Genomic DNA, 14447 nt, shown 5'->3' with positions numbered 1-14447 from the left:
TAATTATTATTATTATTATTTCCAAGACACTTAAAAAGTGCTTTTTCAATAAGGCTTAGTTGGAGTAAATATGTATGATTATTATTATAATTATTATAATAATAATTATTATTATTATTATTATTATTATTATTATTATTATTATTATTATTTTATCAGTGATGATGCTTACATTTTTATTTCAATAATTTATTCCAACTATAGAACTGTAACAACTTTGGCCTTTATTTTTCTTTAAAATGCGTGAAAATAAAAGACAGTGGTTACAAGTTATTTAACATGTAAGGTTAATAAAAGTTGATGTTATGAGTCAATTTTTTAATATTTAAATATTACTTATTATTATGTTATTTTTGTACCTACTTCAACATTTTCTTTCTTATTTACAGTAGGCCTATATATGCCAGTTTCATAAGTGCGCGTGCACTACTGTTATAAATTACAGAACAAAAAAAGATATATATTGCAATTGTTTTTGTCCGTTGACTGTTTTTGTTGAAATACTGAATTTGTCGTTCTAGTCTGTATCGTCATGTAAAATCCAAAACGTAATACAACAAGTCACGTGAAATTATTGAATCAGTTGTAAAGGTTTTCTTGAATAAAGAGTTTTTAATTACAGTTGCAGTAAATGCTGTAATGAGCCTAAAAGGCGAATGTAAGAATAACGTAAGTGTAAGATACGTAAGGACAAAAAATAGACATGCGTGAATAAAATGTTAATGACATTCATTTAAATACATATAATTTCTGTAATCCAAAAGTCGTATATGATATTATAAATGCATGCAAGGTATATTAATTTCTTTGGTGGCATAGGCTGTTGTTGAGAATAATAATAAGAATGATAATAACAATGATAATGGACTATATCATGTAAACAAAAAGATGTAGGCCATTCGCGGCCAAGCAGGCTACCATTTGCTAGGCCTGCTATTTTCTCTTTTCCGGTGTTAAGTGTTAGGCCTACACAAAAGCCAGGCTAATAAATAAATAATACCCAGAACAGCTCATTTGAATGTGATATGTTCCTACTTGCAGCCTTCTTTTAAACACTAAAGGGACAGCAGTGTCCGGCCCTTTGAACTGTAAAGGCGTAACGCCATAAATGCTCCAGTTGGCACTAACAAAAGTGTCTGTTTACACAAGCAGGCTTGCTGGCAGCGTCATACGTCCCCATCATAGAGGCTGAAGTACTTGCTGGTATTGGAGAAACAGAGGTAAGGCGTGTTCGAACCCGGGTACACGACGGGCAACGGCATGGGCATCAGGCACCTCCCCAGCAGGCTGCTCTCCTTGTACAAGGCGGGGAGCTGACCCACTACCACCGGCTTCACCGTCTCCGGGAAGTCGCTCACAGGTCCGTCGATTTCACTCGAGATTTGTCGTTTCAACTTATTCCTGCGGTTCTGGAACCAAATTTTCACCTGCGTTTCGGTGAGCTGCAGGGAGCTGGCGAGGCAGGCGCGCTCGGCGCTGCTCAGGTAGCGCTTCATGTCGAACGTAGACTCCAACTGGAAGATCTGTCTCTTGGAAAAAATGGTGCGCGTTTTCTTTTTCGTGATCATTTTACTCTTCTTGGTGGGATTGTCCGCTTTAAGAGGCTCCGTGGTCGTGGTGGTGGAGCTGCAGTCGTCGCAGCTGCTGTCCCCGCTCTCGAAGCGCGCCTCCGCAGCACGACGGTTAACATCGCTGGCCTGGTTATTCTCTCGGGGAAAGTCTGCAATAAAACGACAATTGCTTGAATCTCCTCTCACAATGTGTCACCCGAAGTTGTGCGTTATGCGTCATCGTGACGCACCCTTACCACTTTCGTCCGATTCGTGCTTGTGTGTGGCTCCGGGACCGTCCAAATCGCTTTGCAGGATGCGGCCTTGACACGTCGCGGTGGCCGACACATGGCGCTCTCCATCTCGATCTCCGTGGGGGTGACGGCTGTCACTGGCGCGCCCGCTTGTTTTCAGGTTGAGGATGTTGTCAATGGTGAACTTGAGAGAGGCGCTGGGACGACATGCTGCGTCCACTTTACTCATATTCTCCAATGCGTAAAATCGCCCTTTGTTGACTTCTCCTCTTCGATAAACGCAAAGCGGTCACCACAAAGGTGTCGATGGTGCACACACCATAGCAGCATCCACTGAGCACACACTGCTTGGCTGGAGAGGCTCGGTGTGTAATCTCAGCGCTCACATCACGTTGGATGGGGCGAGCTAGGTCCTCGCTGATTGGTCCAATCAGCGAGCGGTGTGGGCCAATCACAGCGAAGGGATGCGACAAGAAGGAGAGCGTTGTTTTCTAGCTCCACTACTCTCTTCAAGCTACATCTTCTCCATCCAAACCTGCTATTCGCTAACGTGTCATTTCACACTGGTGCACATGTGCGCATAAACTTAATTGGCCTTCCATTTTAGACCAGACGGTTACGTAAGTTGTTTTAGACTTCCACGCCCTAAAATTCTCCACAGACGGATTTTGCTGGGGAGAATTAGAAAAAAAAAGCATTTGCACGTGCTGTGCTTGCAATTGTGTACCGGCTACTTGCACAACTCTTCAAAATAAATAACTGAAAATAGCTTATGGGAAAAATGCTATAGGTCTATGCAAAATACATTAATAAACATCATTAAATTCACATGACTCTGGTGGTGATAATCAAAACTGCATTATTATTCTGGTGACATCTGATACATTTTTCACAAACGATGCCATAAGTGCAGATATAATTATTGGGATACGATATGTTTGATTTTTGAAAATGAGATTTGCATAGAGTGCTTTTTTTTCTCTCAAACTAAAGGCATAACACCCCCCCCAAAAAGAAAATTTCTAACAAGATTTATATATATATATATATATATATATATATATTATAAAATCGAGTAATATTGTTTTTCTTTTTTTCTTTTTGTAATGCTTGATTATTATTTTTTGACCCCAAAAATGATTTGCCTGCACCTCCAGATACTCAATACATAGGTTACTGCAGCTTTAAATAAACATATTTACGTTTAACAAGAATATATTTGAGCCTAATTCATAACAATCAGAACACTTAGTCTATTTAAAACAATGCAGAGGCGTATTTGTGTAATTTGTTACCAGTAGGCAATTTGCATAAATGTAATTAATTTTAATTCTGCAGCCAAAAAAAGATGAATGGAAAACAATTATCCCTACTTAAGCATTAAACAACAACAACAGCATATTTTTGCTTCAAAGTTATCCCCACATTTTTTATATTTACACTATAAATTGTGTATATTTTACTCATTGGACATACACAGAAAAAAAACGAGTCAGTATTTGTATCCATTTATTGAGTGGAAAAATGGTAATATTGAAAACTTGTGTGTGCGCGCTTTTTTTTAATTTTTTTTTTTAAATAGGCTATTGTATAAAAGTTTGGCGAAAAATAGTTGCTTATCAAACTGAGTACACACTGCACTCGCGGTTTATAGATTATTTTATGCTAACAGGAGCAAACGAAGAAGATAATACACAAATATGACTTCACTCTGTGGCAAATGTTTCCTTTGGATGTTATCAACGATTGCGTGTTATTGCACTGTATTCAATGACAAAATAGACTTTGATATGTTTTTACACCAAGCCGCTCATCTGCGACCTCAGTATGCTCATGGAGTGGGCCAAGGAGGAGAGGGGGTACGCGATGGAGTTGGAGAAGACCTGATGTCCGTTCAAGTTGAAAGCCAGTGCCGAACCGGCTCCAGGTCCGTCGTGATACAAAATGGGGACTCTGACCACCCTCTGACTGGGGTTGGGAATATGTACAGCCTCCAGATCCGCCACCAGTTGTCTCTTCCATTTATTCCTCCGGTTCTGGAACCAGATCTTGACTTGGGTCTCTGTCAGGTGGAGTGACGCGGCCAGGCCTGCCCTTTCCGAACTGCTCAGGTACCGTTTCACGTCGAAGGTGGACTCCAGTTGGAACACCTGGCTGCGGCTGAACACAGTCCGGGTTTTCTTCTTCCGGGTCGGGTTCGAGTCAGACGGTGCGTCAAAGCCACCCTGAGCATCGTCGTGGTCATCAATCAGGTTGCCGTCGCTTAATTTCCTGTCCGACTCGTAGCTGTCGTCTGTAATCGGTTCCGATACGGCGGGGGAACTTCTGTCACTGGTCGACACCGAGCAGCAGTTGTCCTCGGACCTCGTGTGAACAGATGGACCTGATAGAAGATCAAAATGCAACGATTTGTATAAATCTCACCCTGGCGCACGCGTGAACCTCCATCGTATTATCAACGTGCACTTTATTGGATACAAAAAATAGTTGGACATGAAATGTATATGGGAGTGTATTGATTGGCTATTTTTTCTTGAGATGTAAACACAAAACGATTAAAATAAAAATCTAATTTCCATTCAATATCCGATTGCACAGCTTTATCCTTGAAAAGTAAATCTACTTTATGTTAGAACCTCCAACCTCATATTCAATCTGCTATATTTCTGTAAGGGTGAATTGAATGATACTCACTGCCGGGCGCATCCAAAGCTGCGGACAGCAAACCAGTGTTCCCGGTGGCGTACCAGTTGACCAGCGGCTCCGTGCACAGGGACGAGACTCGGCTGCAGCCACCGGGCGCCGGCGCGTATATGACGCCGCGCGGAGCTGCTCCACATCGGCTCTTTTCGAAACGGGAATCCCGCTCGTGTGGCCCCGAAGCAAGTAGGTTCTCGATGAAAAAAGACGACGCCCTCGTTGATGACAACAGAGGAGTCTGTTTGTCCGTCATCTTCTGCTGCATGTTTTCCGGATTTCGCCAAGGAAAAACAATAATCAAACCAATCCCGTCTCCATTTAGCGTTAAAACAACGTCCAAAAAGTCCAAGCAGGCATGTGACGCATCGCTGCTCTAGCTGTGCTCGGGGAGTTACTGCAGGGACAGAGCGACGGAAGCACTGCTCCAGTACAGTGAAAGGTGCAGTCGCGCGCTCGGCAAGCACTGGGGGCCATCCAGTGATTGGACGAGCACAATAGCAAATGGGCTTTTCCCAGGAAAGGCGAGTCACCGTCTCGTTGCAGTGACTGTAACTTGCTACTGTACAGGCCCGTCCCCGAAGCCCCCGCTGGCTCTGTTAGGTCTTTATTTGGGTCAATTAGAGTGCAAATCAAAAATGAAGACACCCTCGATTTTTCTTGTCTCTTCAAGTCAGCTAGTTAAGTGAAGAAAATGCAAAAAAAAACAAAAACATGCAGCTTATCTTATGTAGCCGAAAACAGAGCTAATGACATTTAAAATGAAACATTGATTAATTGTTTTCTTTTTAGGAACACTTTGAATAGTGAATTATTATGTGGTAAAAACATTTGGCATTTGTTGTTGCTTTTCTCAAGAGCCAAGAAGAGTCTGTTAAAAGGCTGCTGGAAGATGCTTAAAAAAAATAAAATAAAAAATACATATATATATATATATATATATATATATATAATTATTATTATGGCCACCCATTATGTCTGTTTATGCACACGCTTAGCTTCTTGTCCCTTACCAAATACTATATTCAATGGGAACCCTAATACATGGCCCATCACATTACATAATGTTTAATAATGTTTAATAAACATTTTGTTGCTATGATTATTTAAATTGCTAGTTTAAAATAATTGAGCCAATTCAAAATCAAACCCAGGGGGCTTGAGTTTGATGTTCGAAGCCACGGGCTACCCAAAAAACGTGTGTCGCAAATATATGGATGCAGTTTGAGGACTGCACTGTGCACTGGCATAGTCTAATCAACAACCAAATTCGGCCTTTTCAAGTATTGCTGTTTGAGTTGACATTCATCATTAAGAGCTGTGTCTAATATTACAACATTTTGACTCACAACAAGGTCACAAAGATGTTACAATCTTTCAGTAGCATGCAGTGCTGTTAGGCCAATGCAAATTGCAATCGAATTGTTCAAGTACGACTTTGTGCACAGTGTCAATCAAAACAGAGCATGTGCTTTTAATTCTTGTACAGATTTTCACTTCAAATAAGTAAAACGTAGTCCAAAATATACTGTGTAAGACATGTTACTGAATCAATTCTTTCAATTTTCTCTTTACATTGAAGTGGAAATCATAGAAGAGTTTAAGGGTCAAAGGTTGCTACCCTGACCTCTGCCAACCACTTCTTATTTTCATTTTGACCCACAGTTTGACCCACACCTCAAAATCGAGGTCCCCAAACTATGTAGGAATACAAAATTCTAACCTCCTTCGAGGGTGGGGGTAACATTTCAGACCCCCCCACCCCCCAACACACAATAATTTAAATGTAGAAATACCTTTTTAAATACACACTAGTCAAGTTTTAATATAATTTATGGTACTTGACCATTCTTGAAGGTCTTTAAACACAATTTTAGAACAATACGAACACATAATATATTCACAGAAACCAACAGCAATATATAAGACAAAAATTAAGTTAAAAAAAAAACTGCTAAAAATAATTAATTTATTTTTTTAAAGAAAATTAAAAAATGAGTAGCAACTAAAATAACACTTGGAAAAAAATCAGCAATATAGCAGGACTGCTAAAATGAGAATATAGCAGGGTTTACTGTGTCATTTTAAGTATCAGTTCCACATGTGCACTACCGCGTCATATATTGTATTCAACAAGCTGAAGTACATTATACACTTGGATAATACTGTTTTTAAAAGCTCAGATTTTGATGTGTTATAAACTGTATTTTAAGGTTAGTCAAATACTTGTTAAAACACTTGCAAGTATATAGCTTATATAAGTCTAGACCACACAGTATAAATGTCTTTATACTTTGGAATTTAATCCCAAAAAAAAAAAAAAAAAGATTATGTCTAGAAATTCAACAACTGGATATATACTTGACAGTTTTCAAGCAAAATCATTGTATTAAGAGACCTCACCGGATAAGTGTTTCATCGTTTGATCATCTGAAAGATTGAAATAAGTGCTGACGGGCGTCTTTACCCTTTTAGTGCAAATGGCAAGACATTTGAGCTTTTTATTTCCCTCAATGGAGTCAGCGGCTGTGACCTTTAACTTGAGTCTCTTTCTCTTCTCCCCCTCCGTCCCTCAGGTTAGACTTAGCCTTTGACAGAGGATCAGCGCTAATGTTGCTCTTCAAACTAGCACGCGGCGCAGACATCGGTAACATGAGCCTTGCACCGAACAACTGAGTCTTCCACCTGTCGGTGAGGAGACTGCTTGTCTTTTTTTCAAACCTCTTTTCGTGAAATGGGCCCCAAATATCACTTTCTGAAGTTTACTCCAGAAAAAGAGTGGTCTAAGAAAAGGTTTCGAGATCTATGGAGCTGCCAATGTGGAGTAAACATTGTTTTGACGGGCAAATACGTTTGAACGTATTTTAAAATACGTTTAAAGGTACTTAAATACCTTTGAACGTATTTGCAAATACATTCGAGCGTACTTGTAGGCTAAATGCTAAAAACTTAGCATTTTTTCCCCCATGACATGGTTGTGTCAACGTTTACTGAATTTTTTAATGTATTGTTTTTTTGTTGTTTACACTTATTTGCAATTACGTTTGAGCATATTTGCAAGAACGTTCGAAAGTACAGTATTTGCAAGTATGTTTGAACGTATTCACATTTTGGGTCACAGTTCAACCCACAACTCAAAATCAAATTACCCATAGTTATACAGTATGCCAACCTTCACCAAGGGGGCGTGGTTATGTTACAATAAGCCCCCCCCCCGCCCCCTCCGCACTGTAATATGTGAAAATCTGCAATGCAGAAATCCCCTATTTAAATACACATTTTATAGCATTTATGTCACTTCGACATTTTTGAAGGTCTTTAAATACAAATGTAAAACAATACAAATGTTTAAATGTATAATATATTGCGTAAGACTGATAGCATTTATTCATTTATTTTGAACATGCTGTACTCTGCAATACGGTTAAACGGTATTTGTCAGTGAAAAATGGTTGCTCCACATTGGCAGTTCCACACTTCCTTAGAGACTGAATGTAGCCCCCCTGTCTTTTTTCTCCTCCCCCTTTCTTGAAATGGCCCCCAAATACTTTATTATAAAGTTTATTTCTGAAAAAAAAGAGTGGAAAATACAGAAAATATGGGAAACAATCCAAGAACAGGTTTTAGACCTGTGCCTAAATTCAGAAGATTTTTTATTTGCAGGTTAGTGTCTGTGTTGGGTGAGCTTGTGTGTGTTAAAAGCCCACATTAGATCAATCTTCGGTGTGTACATTGGGCCAAGTGAGTGATGTTGCTCCCTGGTCAGCACAGGGGGGCCCCACAGACCCAGAGGCTCCTCTCACTTTGCTCCCTCCTCTCCTTTTCTCTTCTTTTTCTGATCCTCATCCAGCTAGGCGTGCCCTTTACTTGTCATGGCCTGCCGGCTTGCTCCGCAGTCGCGACCCCTACGCGCCGCCGCAGCTCTCGACATCGGCTCACAACTGCGCTCCACGTTTCATCACACAAAATCATATCATCGGCATGTGCTCCGGGAGACGGCGGGAGCAAATTGAGCGTGTTTTTCCGGCTGCTGATGCTGGACACAGCAGAAAACTCCAAGTCGTCTTTAACACGACAGTAAGACTGAATTGAAAACTGCTTGAAGAGTACGTAATTGGTGTCTTGTAGAACTCTTTCCTTAAAGCAGAGTCTAACATTTGGCAACCACGACTCTTTCCATCTTGTCTTCTTTGGGCTTGCAGATTTCCTTTACTCACAGGTCTAATTACTCATTTATACCAGCCATTACTCAATGGAGTGTGATTGTAATGGCTCTCGGCTCTGCTGCTCTTTGACTCGTACAGTCAATGAAAGTGGAGACAGTTTGACCCACTTAATTCTACTGGAGGCAGTCAGACAAACAGGAGGATGAATCTCCTCGCAGCTCTTTACACCAAAACACTGGCATTCACTCAACTACACTGACCTCAGACGACTTGTTTGACAAGAAGCAGCAGCATCGCATGAGATGGTGTGAAAATCCTCAAGCGCTTTTTAAAGTGTGCCCCAAACATTTGCCTCCAACATCTGGTTGCCAATGGATGACACTTGTAAAACATATTTGTCTGGGGTTTGTTTGGGGCCCTCTGATAGCTAACAAAGTGAAAGACACCGTAAACCGTGCAAAATGCGTTTGTACAAAATGTCATGTAATGTAATTAACAGCAATTGGACTTATTTATTTATATTAATTAAACAGAAGTAATACAAGCCCAAACACATGTACACATTTTGGCAAAATAATACACTCTAAAAACAGTTGGGTCAAAATTTACCCAAATTGGGTCAAAATGGACCAACGGAATAACCCAAAAAGTTGGGTCAAATGAATAACCCACAAAATAACCCAAAATGGGGTTGCTTTGAGGGTTATTAATGTAATTTTACCTAACTTTTTGAATTATTTAACCCAAAAAGTTGGGTAAAATTAAATTATTAACTCACAAAGCTACCTGTTTTTTGGGTGATTTTGTCCGTTCATTTTTTCACCCAATTAAATTGGGTTATGCAGTTTACACAAAAAGTTGGCCCAAATGAATAACCCACAAAAAAGCAACAAATTGGGTTGCTTTGTGGGTTATTATTTAATTTGACACACAATTTTGGATTATATAACTCAAAAAGTTTAGTCGGTTAGATTTTATTTTTATTTTTTTTACCAAATTCAGTTGGGTTAATCAGTAAACCCAAAAAGTTGGGTCAAATGAATAACCCACAAAACAAGCCAAAAAATAGTTTGCTTTGTGGATTAAATTTTAAATTATTTTAATGTAATAATTGTATTCATTTAAGTTTTTAATTAACTCAAAAAGTTGGGTCGGTCCATTTTTGACCCAATTTGGGTTACTTGTGACCCAACTGTTTTTAGAGTGTACTGGCAATGTGAGCAAGTGTTAAGACTATGCTAACACTAAAAGCAGAGGGGACTTGACCCCCCTAAAAAAAAAATCTTGACAATAATATGTTCTACGTAGCCCCACTATTCTGAATACAGTATTCTTGTTGATATTGCACAGTGGAATATGACTTAAGCCGCAAAACCCAGCAGTTTTTATCAATCTCGGAAGGCGGCCATTTTGCCACTTGCTGTTGAGTGAAAATGACATCACAGTTGCTTAGGTCTTCGGTAACTACCAATCACAGATCAGCTTCAGAAAACAGGTGAGCTGTGATTGGTCGTTGCCTGAGCCCCGAGCAACTGTGATGTCATCTTCAGCCGCCGCCACCTGAGATGCATAAAAATGGCAGGATTTTGATTCATAACTCATATACCACAATTGTAATATTAGTCAGAATGTCGCGTTTAGACAAATGAGGTCACATATAACATATTATTGTCAAGAAATGTTTAAGGTTGACTTCCCCTTTAAACAATACTCCTAATCAGTGGTGTCCAAACTCGGTCCTCTTACAGGTTTTGGATGTTTCTTTTCTCTAACACACCTGAAGCTCATCAGCAAGTATGTATAAGCATGATAACGATCCTGTTCAATGGAACAGGTGTGTTGGAGCAGGGAAACATCCAAAACCTGCAGGACTCCGGCCCTCGAGGACTGAGTTTGGACCCCACTGCTCTATATGGCAAGTGGTACTTCATTTAGCGGTTTTCCACCTTACAAGGCCCTCAAAGTGCTTTACGTTCAACTACTCGTTCACCTTGTGATGACGCAGCATCAGACGCAACTATGGGATATCTTGCTCAAGGATACTGTGGCATGGTCACAATGGCATGGGATTGAACCCACGACCTCTGGGTTGCGAGATGACCACTCCACCCCCATATTGGATAACATGTGCCATATACTGTAGTCAACTTATCGTCTTTTTAACATTGAACTGATATATAAGTGTTAAAAAAAACAGGGGGAAAAAACACCCTAAATAACTGTACAGCATAATGTAAATTCCATTAAAATTCACTAATGGAAAATGTGAGACGTGGCACTCATTTTCTTCACATTACCACATATGAAGCTTTAGTGTACATTTAATTATTATTTTATTGTTTATATTTTTTTATGAGTTATGGCTGACTGATTTAGATTTTTGCTTCAGCCATAATGTACTGAGCAGCCATGACTGGTACAGGTGCAATAACTTCCCCCATGATCGTCATCATGTTTTTTCTCTGTGGCATCATACTGAAAACAGGAAAATGCCAACGACAATGCAAAACACAAGAGTTAATTCTCAAAAGTCGTCAGAAACTTGCTGAAGTTTGCCAGATTTGTGAACGTCATGAATGATAACTATTGGATTTGCAAGTTTTTGTGTGACTTTTATTTTTTCCAAATTCATTCCATGTTCGAGGTTTTAGCATCGAGCGTCCGCCACATTTTGCAGATTATATTGCTGCATGATATACCTTTTGTTTTGGAGTGTTTCTCTGCAGGGGTTCAAACATGTGAACAGAGGTCACGCAAGCAAAAATATCCTCATGTTCATGTTTCAATGGGGCACAGTGCATTCTTTTTTTGTACAGTTTTTTACCAATCACCCACAGGCGCACATAGTTTTCGTGAAATCTTAAGTTTTCTTCCCGTTTAACCTCTCAAACAAGGTGAAGCATTTCCATCTGTTTTAACAAAGCATGTACTCTTCTGCTCTTCAGTAGGTAACCAAATCTTGTTTGTGGCCCTTTATCAAGCTGGCCGAGCCGGAATGTGCTTGCTCTGGTATTAATAATTCACTGTACATAAAAAGTTGATGCCGCAGAGTTTGTTCTCATTGATAGTATTAGCGGAGGTGAGCGTTCTCAGGCAGACTTTGTGACGCCAGCGGACCGGCATAAAGTGGGCTTTAATTGCCCATAATCTCCGCCGTGCTCTTTCCCCTCAGTGCAAGTCAACAGCTTCTATAGCCTACAAATGCCAGACCTTAGCAGGACAGTTTTAACTCCATATCAGCGAAAAGCTCACAAAGCAGGAATGCTTGGAGGAGAAATCAAAGGAATTAAGAGGGTTTAAGGATTTTTACACCCGCTCCACTGTTTTCAGATTTCAAGTCAGCTCTTTCATATTTGTATTAGGAAGGAAAATAACTCAAAATTGTTTTCCTTTTATGGTTAAACTTGTGAGCTAAAGACTCCATTTTCTCATGGACTGGTGGTGTCATCAATGCACACATAAGCAACACTGGTTGAAGTTTGTGAAGGATTATGCAAGTCATTGCTGGAAAATGATTGTCAATCTATATGAGTGTTTAAAAAGGTTTATAAAAGTCTCCTCTAAAAAAATAAAAGTGAGCGAAAGACCTTGTTCGCCACTCAAATCAGCTTATCATGGCAGGATATACAGCAATCATGAACCTATAAGTGTATAAATGGTTTAATGAGAAGAGTTCGTGCCAGGTTAAACTCAGTAGAATTGCTCCTCTTATAAGGCCACATGAGCGTGCAGGAGGATTTGTGAGGGGAATGTCCGTTTGTTTAACCCCTTCACGGCACGTTAACCCCTGTCATGACCTGCTCGTCAGCTCAGTGCAAACACTCCCAAAAGTACACTCGCCCCCCCCCCCCCCCCCCCCCCTGCTACCAACACGTTTAGCACGACAAAAATAACATGTTTCCGGTAGTTGGGCTGTGTCTTTCGAAGCAAAAATAAGCTATTCATTTCAATCATTTTATGCTAATAAAAAACAGAATATTGCGATTAAAATGCTCTATATCCATTATTGTCTTTTTTGCAGTAGTTATGAAGGAATCGTTTGATAGATGTCACCTTAAATTTGGCACCCACTGGTTGCGAGGAGACGACTGCACCTCCGTGGAAAAACATATTCACAATCCCCGAGATATAGAATTCAATATCATGCAGTGAGTGCACCAGCTGTGCAAAACTTTCGAGAGAGAAGTTGAGCTAATGGAGATGTAGGCCTACGTGTCTCGAAGATTTTGTCAACGCACTGCAGGATCAAGAACGAAAATGTCATCACTGTTAAAATGGCTTAATTAGTGCGGACGCAAGTCTTTGACTTTCGCAATTGAATTGAATTTATAGGGCAACGACATTGTTGTGTTTATTAAAAATATTAATTAATAATAGTAGCCTATAGGACTAAAGTGCGTTATTTTATTATGTTTTTTTTTTTGTTTTACGGTAAATTGTGGTTTGCCTCTCTCTATTTTTTCCCTATTTGGTCACCTAATCTCTTTAATTGTTGCCGTAAAAAACATGTAGGCCAGCCGTTATAGTCATTTTTTTCTTCCAATTTTACCAATCACCATGTTGTTCAAGGAAATGCGCCATTTAATAATAATAAATGTATAGGCTATATAATCCAGGTGGTTGTAGATAGACAATAAAATCAAGTTACTTTAGCGCCCGCTTTTTTGCCTTTTTTATTTCAGTATTTTTTTTTTAACAAAACGCACTGCTTATTCTATAGACTATATGCGCCATGTTAACATTGAACGCGTGCGTGTGTATTTTTTAGTTTATGTTCAAAAAAATTTTTTAACTACAAGTTGACTTTGCACGTGTCAGTGAAATGGATCCGGGCTGCATTTGCAGTGTGGCGTGAATTAAATAAACGAGTAGTATCACGATCTGCAAATCATAAAGACAAAAATAAAACTGAAGAAAACTTAACTGGTCAAAACCTATACCTCAAATGTTAATTGTTAAAATAATAATAATAATAATAAATTGAGGAACAATGTATCGCATTTTGCGTATTTTATTTACATGCAATCAAACGACCAACGTAATTTAACCCTTAATATATTTTATATACGAATACGCAATTAACATTTATTTGAAATACATTTCCGGATTGAAGGGACCAAACCCTTAACGTACACAAGCTTGACAAGATGCGGTGTAGGCCTATTTACAACTCTTCTAAAATAACAAAACACTAAGTGCATTGCTTAATACACAATTTTTTCCCCCCACTCTATAGTTTTTTTTCTTTAGAAGTGATTAACCGTTTATAAGTATTTAAATTATATATATATATATATATATATATATATATATATATATATATATATATATATATATATAAAAGTGAAACCAAAGGGTAAATAGCCTATGTGCAAAAAGTATTTGTGAGTCAGGGCTATGGCTCTCTATGAGGTCGCTATGGTACTTTATTTCATAATCTTATCGTAAATTTCTATAAATTAGAAGTCATTTTCATTATTGAAGGAGTGTCTTCCAATTACATAGTGAAAAAAATGCTTTCGTGGGAGAAAAACAAAACATTTATTTTGCCTCCTTTTACATTTGAAGCTTTACATACTTAAGATTCCATCGTGTCTATATTAGACGTGGCATAAAAATGGAAAGAGAGAAGTAAGAGAAATGACATGATGTGCCATCATGTTTAAAAAAAAAAACAAGAGAGGAAAACAAAATCAGTTTTAATGGGACAGACCCGACGTGAAAGAAATGAGGGAGAGTTGACCTGAAAAGGGGCAGGGCTGTTAAGTCAACCTCAAGAA

At 39.1% G+C, this 14447-nt stretch overlaps 2 protein-coding genes across 2 annotated transcripts; both read right to left on the bottom strand.

The window, feature by feature from the left end:
* Positions 1–603: 603 nt before the first annotated feature.
* Positions 604–2466, bottom strand: hmx4 (H6 family homeobox 4). Its single transcript, XM_077571083.1, has 2 exons — positions 1808–2466; positions 604–1720 (listed from the first exon to the last, which is right to left on the bottom strand). Exons 1-2 carry the CDS (start codon positions 2031–2033, stop codon positions 1167–1169), a joined length of 780 nt encoding a protein of 259 aa, XP_077427209.1. The 5' UTR covers positions 2034–2466; the 3' UTR covers positions 604–1166.
* Positions 2467–2963: 497 nt separating this feature from the next.
* On the bottom strand, positions 2964–5055 carry hmx1 (H6 family homeobox 1). Its single transcript, XM_077571115.1, has 2 exons — positions 4499–5055; positions 2964–4187 (listed from the first exon to the last, which is right to left on the bottom strand). The coding sequence occupies exons 1-2, from the start codon at positions 4767–4769 to the stop codon at positions 3601–3603; spliced, it is 858 nt and encodes a 285-aa protein (XP_077427241.1). The 5' UTR covers positions 4770–5055; the 3' UTR covers positions 2964–3600.
* Positions 5056–14447: the final 9392 nt, after the last annotated feature.

This window comes from Vanacampus margaritifer, chromosome 7, assembly GCF_051991255.1.
Source record: "Vanacampus margaritifer isolate UIUO_Vmar chromosome 7, RoL_Vmar_1.0, whole genome shotgun sequence".
Classification (NCBI taxonomy): Eukaryota; Metazoa; Chordata; class Actinopteri; order Syngnathiformes; family Syngnathidae; genus Vanacampus; species Vanacampus margaritifer.
This window is presented reverse-complemented; position numbering and strand designations above follow the sequence as displayed.

Bases quoted from the DNA above. Each gene is read 5' to 3' on its own strand.
- hmx4 (XM_077571083.1), bottom strand. From the start codon at position 2,033: ATGAGTAAAGTGGACGCAGCATGTCGTCCCAGCGCCTCTCTCAAGTTC. The intron at 1,721-1,807 runs GTAAGGGTGCGT...GTTTTATTGCAG, and splicing joins GCACGAATCGGACGAAAGTG to ACTTTCCCCGAGAGAATAAC.
- hmx1 (XM_077571115.1), bottom strand. From the start codon at position 4,769: ATGCAGCAGAAGATGACGGACAAACAGACTCCTCTGTTGTCATCAACG. The intron at 4,188-4,498 runs GTGAGTATCATT...ATCTTCTATCAG, and splicing joins AGCTTTGGATGCGCCCGGCA to GTCCATCTGTTCACACGAGG.